The sequence below is a fragment of the Scardinius erythrophthalmus genome (genome assembly GCF_964197995.2).
Source record: "Scardinius erythrophthalmus genome assembly, chromosome: 17".
In the NCBI taxonomy this organism is placed as follows: domain Eukaryota; kingdom Metazoa; phylum Chordata; class Actinopteri; order Cypriniformes; family Leuciscidae; genus Scardinius; species Scardinius erythrophthalmus.
The window spans coordinates 37,805,405-37,821,655 of record NC_138237.1 but is presented as its reverse complement, the minus strand read 5'-3'; the positions used below and the strand labels follow the sequence as shown (position 1 = coordinate 37,821,655).

The window sequence follows — 16,251 nt, the reverse complement described above, 5'->3', positions numbered from 1 at the left end:
GACACACTCCTCTGGTCAGAATTCATTTACAGACCTACAGTACCTGTTCCTTCTGCACAGTTAAATATTACTCAGACTTTTAATTTTTTTCTGCCTTAGCAAGAGCAAAAACACTCGGAGGATCCCTCTCGCGAGGTAAAGAAAGTTCGGAAAGCTCGTAACCGGCGTCAGGAGTGGAATATGATGGCGTACGATAAGGAGTTTCGTCCGGACACTCGTCTGACACCGTCTCCTTACCATGGCATGTCCTCTGAGGGATCTCTGTCTCCTGATAGGTGGGTGCTATGGTCTGTTCTCTGTGGTCGAGCCACCTTAGTGTTTTGAAGAATGCAACGTATTTAGTGATAGTTCACCCAAAAATGAAAATGCTGTCATTAATTACTCACCCTCGCGTCATTCCAAAACCCGTAAAAGACTTTCGTTCATGTTCTGAACACAAATGAAGATCTTTTTTGATGAAATCTGAGAGCTTTCTGTCCCTTCATTGACAGGCTACGCAACTACCACTTTGACGCTTAAAAAAGTTCATGAAGAGATTGTAAAACTGATCCATATGAATTGAGCGGTTTAGTCCAAATTTTCTGAAGAGACACGATCTCTTTATATAATAAACAGATTCAAGTTAGCCTTTTATTCACATATAAACATTCATCAACTCACACAACTCAGCTGAAGCATGTTTGCTTGACGTGTGAGAACCAATGAGGTTCATTCTGGTGTTACGCATCACGTTTGAGCTTCAGCAAGAAACAATGGGCCCTATTTTAACGATCTGAAACGCAAGTATCAAGCGCCAAAACGCAAGTAACTTTGTGGGCGGATCTCGGGCGCTGTTGCTATTATACCGGCGGGATAAATGACTCTTGCGCCCGACACAAATCTAAAATGTGTTGGTCTGAAGTAGCTTCATTATTCATAGGTGTGGTTTGGGCATAACGTGAAATAAACCAATCAGAGCGACATCTCACATTCCCTTTAAGAGCAGGCGCGCTTGTTCCACGGCGGATTGCTATTATAACGGCGGATTTGCCAGGAGCGGTTCACAGCCGAGGAGAACGACGTTCTCGTCAGGGCCGTAAAACACAGAGAAGTGACGTTGGGGATGGAGAAACACCCAAATTAGCTTCGGTTAAACAGGCGTATAATAATTTGGGCAAATGTGTAAGCTAGATTTATGCCTATTTTTCACATCTTCATGGACACAACAATGATTTCCCTCATTTGTTAATATTTTTCCTTGTAATAATGTATGGTTTTCTAAAAATGTGAACTGCTGCGTCTGTGTAGATGAGACAATCAAAGTGTATGTGCGTTGTGCACTCGCTACATTGATTATGGCCAAGCATGCACCCTCAAAATAGCATCTGAATAACATGCGCAACGCGCCACTGACTTTAGACGAGGTTTCTCCTGGTCTGTGGTGGAATTGTTTTCTGAAACTGCAAAATAGCACCAGGGAAAGTTTGGGCCGGAACACGCCTCCTCTTTTCGCTGAACCGCCCCCGGGAGCGCAAGTTCATTCCCTAATTTACCGAAGTGCGTCTGTGGAGGGAAAAGTCCGCTGTGCGTCGGGTGCAAAATAGGAATGATACATGCGTCGGCGTACAACGTCAATTGCGCTGGGTGCAAGATAGGGACCATAGTGGTTCATTCTCGTGCTACGCTGTGTCACGTTTCTGTTTGTGTTTGGACTGTTTTTGTAATTTGTATTCAGTTCATCATTAATTCATCTGTCTCACCTGTGCCCTGTTAATCACCTCATTTAGTTATCTCGTTTGTTTTGCCCCAGCTGTGTCATATTTCCCTGATCTGTTTCCTTGTGTATTTAAGCCCTGTGTGTTCCTTCAGTCTTTGTCGGTCGTTGAGGTGTCAAGGTCAGTGTTGAATGTCATTGTATTCCTAAGTTCCTGAGTATTCTTGTAATCTGAGTTTGTGAATAAACCAGATGTATTGAAATCCTGTCTCCTCGTCTTCAACCTGCAATACCCTGACACGCTGCTGTTTGAGCTTCTGTTTATGTTCGCTGATCAATGTTTATATGTGAATAAAAGCCTAAATTCAATCTGTTCTTAATTTAACGTGATCGAGTCTCTTTAGAAAAATGTATACTAAACCGCTCAATTCCTATGGATTAGTTTTATGATCTCTTTATGAACTCTTTGATGTGGTAGTTGCGTAGCCTGTCAATGGAGGGACAGACAGCTCTCAGATATCATCAAAAAGATCTTCATTTGTGTTCTGAAGATGAACGTAAGTCTTACAGGTTTGGAACGACATGAGGGAGAGTAATTAATGACAGATTTTTCATTTTGGGTAAACTATCTCTTTAAATTAATAGTTCACCAAAAAAATGAATTGTTCATCGGCAGCTCTCATAAACTGTTGGCACTCTATCGTGTCTTCCTCTGATCTGAAGCTGAATAAAGGTACTCATTTGCCCGTTACTTATTCCACTTGACTTGAGTTGATTAGACACTTCATTACACCCAGTGAGTGCCGTCAACTGTATTTGCATTGTATGATTAAATCTATATCAAATGCAGTTAGTTATTAAAAATATAAGATGGCAGTTGAACTGTAAAGTACATTTAAGAAGTGTGTTACGAAAGTGCCTACTCTATTTAAGTGCACTTAAGCGGCCTTTTAATTCATCACTAATATATGATCTGCAAGGACTGTTTTATAAAAATATACTTTTAAGGTTTGAGGTACACTTTAAGTGCACATTCAATCCAATTAAGTGCCCTTCTTTTTCATAAGGATAATTAAAATGCCATCTGTTTGTCTATAGGTGAACTAGCAAACTGAAGTGTAAACGGCTGAGAATGGTGTGTGTTGTGTTCATGACGGCACCAAGAAAAAAAGCTTTACAGCGTTCATAGTTGGAGTGTGAGCCGCAGTCCCAGACGCTGCAGTAGCATAGAGTCTCTGTGTTGAACCCATACATTCAGTTAAACATCAGTGGTGCTGAATATAATGCAACACATTTAAAGGCGCCTTATTTAAATGCAGATTACACTGGGCTGTATTTCAGTTCATAATACAGTAGCTTAAAATGTGCTCTACTCTTCACACAATAATAGAAATATACACACTTAAGATAATACACACAATTATAATATACACATTTAAGAAAAATGTGTAAAGAAAAAAAAACAATCAATACACCAGAGAAAACAAATAAGTTTTCAAAAGAGACTTAAAAATTGCCACTCTGATCTCTCAGGCCAGGTTGATCCTTAACCGAGGCCCAACCACAGAAAACACTCGATCCCCTTTACGTTTGAGTCGTGAGTGTGGGACTAGGCGGAGGTTTTAGTCACTTGATCTTAACCTTCTGGAAAGGGTATAGGAATGCAGCAATTCTGATAAGTAGATAGGAGCATGGTTATGCAGACATTTACAGTGTATACAAATAAAAGAATCTTAAAGGGAAAAAATTTAAAATAAAAAAAAATGGTGCCCATTCACTCCCAATTATAAAGCTTGGAAGAGCCAGGACATTTAAAGATAACTCTGATTGTATTCGTCTGAAAGAAGGGGTGAGTTCACCTAGGATGACTTCAGGGTGAGTAAATCATGGGCTAATTAAAATTTTTGGGTGAACTATCCCTTTAAAGTCAATTCTATACTGAATAGGCAGCCATAATAATACCTGCACACTGTGTGTCTGTATATTGTGTTGTTTGATTTGACCCAGATCTGGTATGTCAGACGAGCTCTCGTACCCAGCGAGTCCGAACCACCCACCGGAGGCTGGCGGAGCAGGGGCTGATGGGAAAGACGCCGGCCCCACGCAGACTCAGTCCCTGGACCGAGCGCACCGGCCCCCGGGCTCCTCCAGTTCTGCCCGACAGCACTCTCTGGGACGCCTCCAGGTCCACCACGGGCCCCCAGCGCCAGAATCAGCTCTCAACGGGCCCCGACCAACAGCTGCTAAAGAATACAGGCATGTCACATTATATATGTCAATCATTATAATCTGAACACACATCTGTATACTGTATCAGTGTATCAGCATCAGTCATTATAATCTGAACACACATCTGTATACTGTATCAGTGTATCAGCATCAGTCATTATAATCTGAACACACATCTGTATACTGTATCAGTGTATCAGAGTCAGTCATTATAATCTGAACACACATCTGTATACTGTATCAGTGTATCAGAGTCAGTCATTATAATCTGAACACACATCTGTATACTGTATCAGTGTATCAGCATCAGTCATTATAATCTGAACACACATCTGTATACTGTATCAGTGTATCAGAGTCAGTCATTATAATCTGAACACACATCTGTATACTGTATCAGTGTATCAGAGTCAGTCATTATAATCTGAACACACATCTGTATACTGTATCAGTGTATCAGCATCAGTCATTATAATCTGAACACACATCTGTATACTGTATCAGTGTATCAGAGTCAGTCATAATAATCTGAACACACATCTGTATACTGTATCAGTGTATCAGCATCAGTCATTATAATCTGAACACACATCTGTATACTGTATCAGTGTATCAGAGTCAGTCATTATAATCTGAACACACATCTGTATACTGTATCAGTGTATCAGCGTCAGTCATTATAATCTGAACACACATCTGTATACTGTATCAGTGTATCAGCGTCAGTCATTATAATCTGAACACACATCTGTATACTGTATCAGTGTATCAGTGTCAGTCATTATAATCTGAACACACATCTGTATACTGTATCAGTGTATCAGAGTCAGTCATAATAATCTGAACACACATCTGTATACTGTATCAGTGTATCAGAGTCAGTCATTATAATCTGAACACACATCTGTATACTGTATCAGTGTATCAGAGTCAGTCATTATAATCTGAACACACATCTGTATACTGTATCAGTGTATCAGAGTCAGTCATTATAATCTGAACACACATCTGTATACTGTATCAGTGTATCAGAGTCAGTCATTATAATCTGAACACACATCTGTATACTGTATCAGTGTATCAGAGTCAGTCATTATAATCTGAACACACATCTGTATACTGTATCAGTGTATCAGAGTCAGTCATTATAATCTGAACACACATCTGTATACTGTATCAGTGTATCAGCGTCAGTCATTATAATCTGAACACACATCTGTATACTGTATCAGTGTATCAGAGTCAGTCATTATAATCTGAACACACATCTGTATACTGTATCAGTGTATCAGCATCAGTCATTATAATCTGAACACACATCTGTATACTGTATCAGTGTATCAGAGTCAGTCATTATAATCTGAACACACATCTGTATACTGTATCAGTGTATCAGAGTCAGTCATTATAATCTGAACACACATCTGTATACTGTATCAGTGTATCAGAGTCAGTCATTATAATCTGAACACACATCTGTATACTGTATCAGTGTATCAGAGTCAGTCATTATAATCTGAACACACATCTGTATACTGTATCAGTGTATCAGAGTCAGTCATTATAATCTGAACACACATCTGTATACTGTATCAGTGTATCAGCGTCAGTCATTATAATCTGAACACACATCTGTATACTGTATCAGTGTATCAGAGTCAGTCATTATAATCTGAACACACATCTGTATACTGTATCAGTGTATCAGCGTCAGTCATTATAATCTGAACACACATCTGTATACTGTATCAGTGTATCAGCGTCAGTCATTATAATCTGAACACACATCTGTATACTGTATCAGTGTATCAGCGTCAGTCATTATAATCTGAACACACATCTGTATACTGTATCAGTGTATCAGAGTCAGTCATTATAATCTGAACACACATCTGTATACTGTATCAGTGTATCAGAGTCAGTCATTATAATCTGAACACACATCTGTATACTGTATCAGTGTATCAGCGTCAGTCATTATAATCTGAACACACATCTGTATACTGTATCAGTGTATCAGAGTCAGTCATTATAATCTGAACACACATCTGTATACTGTATCAGTGTATCAGCGTCAGTCATTATAATCTGAACACACGTCTGTATACTGTATCAGTGTATCAGAGTCAGTCATTATAATCTGAACACACATCTGTACACTGTATCAGTGTATCAGAGTCAGTCATTATAATCTGAACACACATCTGTATACTGTATCAGTGTATCAGCGTCAGTCATTATAATCTGAACACACATCTGTATACTGTATCAGTGTATCAGCGTCAGTCATTATAATCTGAACACACATCTGTATACTGTATCAGTGTATCAGCGTCAGTCATTATAATCTGAACACACATCTGTATACTGTATCAGTGTATCAGAGTCAGTCATTATAATCTGAACACACATCTGTATACTGTATCAGTGTATCAGCGTCAGTCATTATAATCTGAACACACATCTGTATACTGTATCAGTGTATCAGCGTCAGTCATTATAATCTGAACACACATCTGTATACTGTATCAGTGTATCAGCGTCAGTCATTATAATCTGAACACACATCTGTATACTGTATCAGTGTATCAGCGTCAGTCATTATAATCTGAACACACATCTGTATACTGTATCAGTGTATCAGAGTCAGTCATTATAATCTGAACACACATCTGTATACTGTATCAGTGTATCAGCGTCAGTCATTATAATCTGAACACACATCTGTATACTGTATCAGTGTATCAGCGTCAGTCATTATAATCTGAACACACATCTGTATACTGTATCAGTGTATCAGCGTCAGTCATTATAATCTGAACACACATCTGTATACTGTATCAGTGTATCAGAGTCAGTCATTATAATCTGAACACACATCTGTATACTGTATCAGTGTATCAGAGTCAGTCATTATAATCTGAACACACATCTGTATACTGTATCAGTGTATCAGCGTCAGTCATTATAATCTGAACACACATCTGTATACTGTATCAGTGTATCAGCGTCAGTCATTATAATCTGAACACACATCTGTATACTGTATCAGTGTATCAGCGTCAGTCATTATAATCTGAACACACATCTGTATACTGTATCAGTGTATCAGAGTCAGTCATTATAATCTGAACACACATCTGTATACTGTATCAGTGTATCAGAGTCAGTCATTATAATCTGAACACACATCTGTATACTGTATCAGTGTATCAGCGTCAGTCATTATAATCTGAACACACATCTGTATACTGTATCAGTGTATCAGAGTCAGTCATTATAATCTGAACACACATCTGTATACTGTATCAGTGTATCAGCGTCAGTCATTATAATCTGAACACACGTCTGTATACTGTATCAGTGTATCAGCGTCAGTCATTATAATCTGAACACACATCTGTATACTGTATCAGTGTATCAGAGTCAGTCATTATAATCTGAACACACATCTGTATACTGTATCAGTGTATCAGAGTCAGTCATTATAATCTGAACACACATCTGTATACTGTATCAGTGTATCAGAGTCAGTCATTATAATCTGAACACACATCTGTATACTGTATCAGTGTATCAGAGTCAGTCATTATAATCTGAACACACATCTGTATACTGTATCAGTGTATCAGAGTCAGTCATTATAATCTGAACACACATCTGTACACTGTATCAGTGTATCAGAGTCAGTCATTATAATCTGAACACACATCTGTATACTGTATCAGTGTATCAGAGTCAGTCATTATAATCTGAACACACATCTGTATACTGTATCAGTGTATCAGAGTCAGTCATTATAATCTGAACACACATCTGTACACTGTATCAGTGTATCAGCGTCAGTCATTATAATCTGAACACACATCTGTATACTGTATCAGTGTATCAGCGTCAGTCATTATAATCTGAACACACATCTGTATACTGTATCAGTGTATCAGCGTCAGTCATTATAATCTGAACACACATCTGTATACTGTATCAGTGTATCAGAGTCAGTCATTATAATCTGAACACACATCTGTATACTGTATCAGTGTATCAGCGTCAGTCATTATAATCTGAACACACATCTGTATACTGTATCAGTGTATCAGAGTCAGTCATTATAATCTGAACACACATCTGTATACTGTATCAGTGTATCAGCATCAGTCATTATAATCTGAACACACATCTGTATACTGTATCAGTGTATCAGCATCAGTCATTATAATCTGAACACACATCTGTATACTGTATCAGTGTATCAGCGTCAGTCATTATAATCTGAACACACATCTGTATACTGTATCAGTGTATCAGCATCAGTCATTATAATCTGAACACACATCTGTATACTGTATCAGTGTATCAGCGTCAGTCATTATAATCTGAACACACATCTGTATACTGTATCAGTGTATCAGAGTCAGTCATTATAATCTGAACACACATCTGTATACTGTATCAGTGTATCAGCGTCAGTCATTATAATCTGAACACACATCTGTATACTGTATCAGTGTATCAGCGTCAGTCATTATAATCTGAACACACATCTGTATACTGTATCAGTGTATCAGAGTCAGTCATTATAATCTGAACACACATCTGTATACTGTATCAGTGTATCAGAGTCAGTCATTATAATCTGAACACACATCTGTATACTGTATCAGTGTATCAGCATCAGTCATTATAATCTGAACACACATCTGTATACTGTATCAGTGTATCAGCCTCAGTCATTATAATCTGAACACACATCTGTATACTGTATCAGTGTATCAGCGTCAGTCATTATAATCTGAACACACATCTGTATACTGTATCAGTGTATCAGCATCAGTCATTATAATCTGAACACACATCTGTATACTGTATCAGTGTATCAGCATCAGTCATTATAATCTGAACACACATCTGTATACTGTATCAGTGTATCAGCATCAGTCATTATAATCTGAACACACATCTGTATACTGTATCAGTGTATCAGCCTCAGTCATTATAATCTGAACACACATCTGTATACTGTATCAGTGTATCAGCATCAGTCATTATAATCTGAACACACATCTGTATACTGTATCAGTGTATCAGCGTCAGTCATTATAATCTGAACACACATCTGTATACTGTATCAGTGTAGACAGCATCAGTCATTATAATCTGAACACACATCTGTATACTGTATCAGTGTATCAGCATCAATCATTATAATCTGAACACACATCTGTATACTGTATCAGTGTATCAGCGTCAGTCATTATAATCTGAACACACATCTGTATACTGTATCAGTGTATCAGCGTCAGTCATTATAATCTGAACACACATCTGTATACTGTATCAGTGTATCAGCCTCAGTCATTATAATCTGAACACACATCTATATACTGTATCAGTGTATCAGCCTCAGTCATTATAATCTGAACACACATCTGTATACTGTATCAGTGTATCAGCATCAATCATTATAATCTGAACACACATCTGTATACTGTATTAGTGTATCAGAGTCAGTCATTATAATCTGAACACACATCTGTATACTGTATCAGTGTATCAGCATCAATCATTATAATCTGAACACACATCTGTATACTGTATCAGTGTATCAGAGTCAGTCATTATAATCTGAACACACATCTGTATACTGTATCAGTGTATCAGAGTCAGTCATTATAATCTGAACACACATCTGTATACTGTATCAGTGTATCAGAGTCAGTCATTATAATCTGAACACACATCTGTATACTGTATCAGTGTATCAGCGTCAGTCATTATAATCTGAACACACATCTGTATACTGTATCAGTGTATCAGCGTCAGTCATTATAATCTGAACACACATCTGTATACTGTATCAGTGTAGACAGCATCAATCATTATAATGACTTCTATTTGCTTTTGACGCGACACTCACATCCAGTGTGGGCAAATGTCAGCCGTTAAGCGACTGAACACCAGTGGGCGGAGCCTATGATGAGATGATGTATAACTATTGGTCAATGTCTTGCTCTATATTTGCCCAGATCCGCAATATCAAAACAAGCAGTTTTTGGAGCTTCATTAAATAAATGCTTAGTTTATAATGAGGACGTTTTATGCTGTGTAAACATTTCAATAAAGTGTGCAAACATTTCAATAATTATTTAGGTTTAAAATGACTGAGGGTAAGTAAACTACTCATCTTTATTTTTATGTGAACTGTTCTTTTTGAGGCAGTAATTGGAAGTGACAAATATTTTTCAATGCAAAATACAGTAGTCAACATTTAAAGTGGATCAAAACCTTTCATTAAAGTTATACATGAATTTGGAACAATACCCGGTCTTGTCTTAGGACAACCCAGATTAACTTTTTTTGACCCACTTCAAATGTGGACTACTGTAGTTCCTTAAACAACTTTCCCTTGTAATCACTTGTTTTAAGCTGTGTAAACATTTCAACACTCATCTTTATTTTTAGGTGAACTGTTCTTTTGAGGCAGTAGTGGCATTAGTAGGAAATGACAAAAAAAATTCAGTGCAAAATAGTTCCTTAAACAACTTTCCCTTTTAATCCCTTGACAGCGGCCATCAAATCCTCGAGCACATCATTCCCCCCGCCCCCCCTCCCCCTCCTCCCCTCATCCCTTCATCTCAGACTGCGTTTGACAGCACATCTGGCCCTCCATCACTGGCTCCGGGGACAGTGATCTCCCTCTCACGGCCCTACAGCCCCTCTCCTCCACCGGCTCCTGCCTCGGCCTACACCGGGTCCCCTTCGCATGCTGTGATGGGCGGCCCACCGATGGCCCCGCCTCCCCCCCCACCGGGACCGCCCACCCACGCACCGTCCCCGTCCCGAGGAACACACACACCTGGAGAGTCTACTCTTCCCAGAAAGGGCCAGATGCCCCTCGTCCCCATCAGTGATGCCCGGAGCGACCTGCTGGCCGCCATCCGCAGAGGTCAGTACGCAAAGCAAAGGATTTTGACTTCAGGATACCCAGCAAACATCCCAGCAAGCAATTTTGCATTTGAAAGACGTTTAATAGCCGTCCAAACAGCCGTCCAAAAGACTAACTAGCCTATTCTTGGGCTATGGTTTAGACGTCTATTAAATTTTCACTGACAGCCGAAATTTTGCCTTGTTTTAGTCGTCTGGGCTGTGTTTGGACGGCTATTAGACGTCTTTTAAACGCAAAATTGCTTGCTGCGTATTGTGCTGTATGAATCATGTTGCGTGTTCCATATGCTTTACTAACAATTATGCTAATTAAGAGTCAAAAATGCCCTAAAAATAGGTCCTTTACACATATACTTTTAAAGGGGGGAAAATATACATACACTTGAAATCAAAAGTTTGTAATTATTAAGATTTTTTGAAACGAAAATGTTTTTTAAATAAATGTTTTGCTCAACAAAACAGCATTTTTTTAAATCAAAAATACAGTAAAAACTGAAATATTGTTAAATATTACAATGTAAAAAATAATGTTTTATCGATATTTAAAAATGTTATTTATTTCTGTGATAAAGTTGCGTTTTCAGCAGCCATTACTCCATTCTTCAGTGTCACATGCTTTTATTCAGTAGAGAATTATAATGTTCCACTTTTTAAAGAATTCTGAAAAAAGGATTACGTTTTTCATCAAATATGAAGCAGCATAACTGTTGTCAACATTGATAATCATTATAAATGTTTGTTGAGCATCAAATCATCATATTAGAGTGATTTCTGAAGGATCATGTGACACTGAAGACTGGAGTAATGATGCTGAAAATTCAGCTTTGATCACAGGAATACATTACATTTAAAATATATTAATGTAGAAATAAGTTATTTGTTTTGTAATAATTTTTCACAATATTTTTTCTGTATTTTTGATCAATTAAATGCAGCCTTGCTGAGCCGAAGATACTTCTTTCAAAAACATTAAAATGTCTAAATGCTTTCAAACTGTATATATTATTAAATGCTTAATTCTGATTGGTTTGCTCTAGGCCACAGGGGCATGATGATTAACCATTGCAAACTCAAAAAAATGGGCATTGAAATGAGTGTACACAAAGCACATATTTTATTATGCACGCCCAATCTTCCACTGACTATGAATTTTGCTAAAGTTATGCCGTACATAATAGTACATATCTGAAAAAATGTGTGTGCAAATTTTAAATCAGCCTTTTCAGAGTGTGTATCAAACTGTCAAGGTTACATGATTTCAGTAAACGAGGCTTTGTTACGTAATAACTGTTTCGAAATGTTTCGTAATTTCACTGGTTCGACGCTGGTGGGCGATGATCTCTGAACTCATGAACCATTGAACAAGTGTCTATGGGTTTTACCTGATCTCTGATCAGTTTTATACATTTGTACATGTTTTAATGAGACAAACGTATAATTAAAAGGAATAATAGTAGTTAATAGTCTCTTATTGGCCTGTTTAGCTGAGCCATTCATGAAACAAACAAAACAAGCCCTCTTTTTTATAAAAGAACATATTATACAGACACTTGATATTTCATTTTATTAGATGATTAGTTAATTGCATTTGATAGAGTTTACTTTAAATAAAACATTTAAGGTCCTTGCACACTGAGTTAGAAATTTTCTCACGTTCAAAAATAAATACGCCCTCATGTTGTGTCAATTCGATTTTCTGCGTTTTTCGCATCCGAAGCAAGCCTTTTGAGAGGTGTTTTGACAATTCAGAGCCACAGAGGGACGAAAACAAAAAAACGCATATGAAAATTTCGGACTCAGGGCTCTATCTTACACCCGGCACAATGCAGCGCCAAGTGCGACGCAAGTGTTTTTTGCTAGTTTCAGTCCGACGCAGTTTTCATTTTCACGTCCTGCGCCACGTTGTTTAAATAGCAAATGTATTTGCGCCCATCTGTTCACCCATGGGCTGCTGGCCTGAAAACGAGGTGTGTGTTCAGGCGCATTGTTGGCGCGTTGCTATTTTGAGGAACTGAAATAGACTGAGCCATTGACCAACTGAAACCTGCTCTAAAGTCAATGGCACAATATTTATTTTGTTATTTAATGCGCGTGTTAGTAATGTGCGCCTATAGGTCCACAACGTGCGTACACTCTGCTTATTACACACACACTCAGCTTATTACACACACTCTTCTTATTGCACACACAGGGATGCACAGCAGCACACAAACATGCCAAATAATAAAATTAAAAGGATTACAATGTAAAAGATTATTATTGTGTACATAAAGATATGGCGAATCCGGCTTGTCCCGTAGATGTTCTGCTTGCGCACTTTTACCTCGCGCAAGAGCAGATCCATTTGCGCTCTGGAGACTCATTCGGTCTTTCCACTATCAAATCCCGTCATGTAAATAGCAAATCCGCCATGGCGCGAGCGCAACTGGCATCTAAAGGGAATGGGAGATGAGACTCTGATTGGTTTAACGCACGTAAATCCCAAAACACACCCATTACTCATTATGAGAATAGGGACAACCCTTTTAGACCATGCGCCGGGAGCGCCGACCATTTTTCCCGTTGTTAAACTAGCGAAAGTGGATTTGGACGCCCTGCACTTTAGACCATGAGCTTAGATCATTAAAATAGGGCCCTCAGTGCGCAAGGACCTTTACAATGGGTTTGTAAAAGGTGTTTTTATGCATTTTTGTTGTTTTTGTTGCATTTCCACTGTTCTGACCAATCTAGCAGGTGTCTCAGGCGTGTGGCTTTTCAAACACTTCGAAACACTGAATCATTTTACGAAGCAATTGGTTCAACTGATTCAAAGCTTTGAAAAGCTTCGTTTCTCCCATCACTAGTTAGAGGTCGGCTGTGTAGATAATCCAGTGAAGGTGTGTGACGCAGAGTGAAAGATAATAATACACTTTAATCAACATAAGGTACAAGAGCATAGCACAAACTAAGTGTAACATTAATACAAGACCAAGACCGGGGGAGACCTGAAGCTTAAATACACAGAGGAAGGTAATCAACTGAACAGGGAACAGGTGTGACACTAATCAGTTGATCAATGAGTGCTTTCATTCCCGTCATGGCGCTGCTCCGATTAAGGTCTATTCATAGTCAATGAATATTTTTAATCACTGAATTGTAATTTGTGTGGCAGCACTGACTCAACTGAGCGAGCTTTGAGCTGCACAGGCAATAGTGTGTATGCGTGTGACGTCACTGTCGGCTGGAATGACTGCAGTCACACACACTGAGTGGCAAAAAGACTTTAGAGAAATTAGTTTGCAGCGTGAATGACACGAAAAACACACAAAACACACCTAAAACGGAAAAGAGCTTTGAGATCGACTGTACAACTAGATTTGACATGAAATCTGAGGTGTATTTTTACACACTGCCGAAAGCTACAGAACAGAGAAGCAGATGGATTCACAGAAACAACTGGATAACAGCTGGATTTGCAGTTATCGTTTAGTGTCAATATGCTGAATTTATTGTATTGTTATATATTGTATTGACAACTCATCAATTAAATATTTACCATCTTATATTCTGCATAATTGGACGTTTTTAAATAAACACTGACTAAAAAAACTATGCAAGTTTTAGGGCTGGAGGATATGATGATATATATTACATTGATACAAGTCATCACCTGGATTTAGACCTATATTATAATTATATAAAGCGTTCACAGGCAAATTTGCTTTATGTATTTCCTCAGCGTTGAAATCAGGCTCATATAAATGTCAGGAAACACGATTCCTGCTGCATGTCAATGTCCATGATCACTGGATCTTTGGTTAGTTGTAAGGAACACATATAGGGCCCTATTTTAACAATCTGAAACGCAAGTCTCAAACGCAAAACGCAAGTAACTTTGTGGGAGGGTCTCGGCGCTGTTGCTATTATACCGGCGGGATAAATGACTCTTGCACCCGACGCAAATCTAAAATGTGTTGGTCTGAAGCAGCTTCATTATTCATAGGTGTGGTTTGGGCGTAACGTGAAATAAACCAATCAGAGCGTCATCTCACATTCCCTTTAAGAGCAGGCGTGCTTGTTCCATGGCGGATTGCTATTATAACGGCGGATTTGCCAGGAGCGGTTCACAGCCGAGAAGACCGACGTTCTCGTCAGGGCCGTAAAACACAGAGAAGTGACATTGGGGATGGAGAAACACCCAAATTAGCTTCGGTTAAACAGGCGAATAATAATTTGGGTAAATGTGTAAGCTAGATTTATGCCTATTTTTTCACATCTTCATGGACACAACAATGATTTCCCTCGTGTGGTAATATTTTTCATTGTAATAATGTATGATTTTCTAAAAATGAGAACTGCTGCTTCTGTGTAGATGAGATAAGCAAAGTGTGTGTGCGTTGTGCCAAGCATGCGCCCTTAAAACAGCATATGAATAACATGCGCAACACGCCTCTGACTTTAGACTAGGTTTTTCTTGGTCAGTGGCGGAATTGTTTTCTGAATCTGCAAAATAGCACCAGGGAACGTTTGCGCCGGAACACGCCTCTTCTTTTCGCTGAACCGCCCCCGGGAGCGCAAGTTCATTCCCTAATTTACCGACGTGCGTCTGTGAAGGGAAAAGTCCGCTGTGCGTCGGGTGCAAAATAGGAATGATACATGCGTTGGTGTACAAAGTCAATTGCGCTGTGTGCAAGATAGGGTCCTTTGAGTCCAACCTTTAGTTTAAACTGATAATCGTTAGTTTTACTCGCGTCTTCACAGTTTCCCGTATTAAATCCAGTCACTCAGCAGCTTTTCTGCCACTCAGTCCGGCTGAGGGAGTGTGTTCCCGCGGGAAAGTGACGTCAATGCATTCCCTCTATATTGCGAATCACGTCATAGCCCCAATCCTCCCAGGCTCAATTATGTCTTTTCTAGAAACCTACTGTCCTAGGCATTATCTTTTATTGACTCTTGACTTGTCCTCTAGGTATCCAGCTTCGTAAGGTGCAAGAGCAGAGAGAGCAGGAGGCCAAGAAAGAGCCGGTGGGGAACGACGTGGCCACCATTCTGTCCCGCCGCATCGCAGTGGAGTACAGCGAATCAGACGAGGACTCGGAGCCGGAGGAGAACGAGTGGTCCGACTGAGCCCGGGCGGAGAGAACTGCGAACACCAGCAGAATGCTGCTATTATCCATTCCTGCACACACACACTCCTCCTCATACGCTCAGATGGTCCATGGATGAGGCCGCTGAGGAGATCACAAACTGAATGCCATGCAAAGTGGAAGGACACGGTGCAAGTGCAGAAATAGAGAGATGACAGTGACAGAAGAGACAGTTCAGACACTTTCAGAAAACAGTGTGTCTCATAAATACAATGTAAATTCAACATGCTAGCTTTTGCAAGAGTTGCCAAGAAAATA

General features: G+C 39.1%; 1 protein-coding gene across 1 annotated transcript in view; it reads left to right on the top strand.

Annotated features, from left to right (window-relative positions):
• LOC308705101 (actin-binding protein WASF3) overlaps positions 1–15,973 on the top strand; it is a gene marked incomplete at both ends in the record, with an annotated part of 29,678 nt that extends 13,705 nt beyond the window's left edge. Inside the window, 4 exons of the mRNA XM_081389948.1 lie at positions 100–275; positions 3,701–3,949; positions 10,489–10,868; positions 15,816–15,973. Of these exons, the coding sequence (XP_081246074.1) occupies positions 100–275; positions 3,701–3,949; positions 10,489–10,868; positions 15,816–15,973 (963 nt within the window). The remainder of the gene's footprint in view (positions 1–99; positions 276–3,700; positions 3,950–10,488; positions 10,869–15,815) is intronic.
• Between the last annotated feature and the right edge of the window lie 278 nt (positions 15,974–16,251).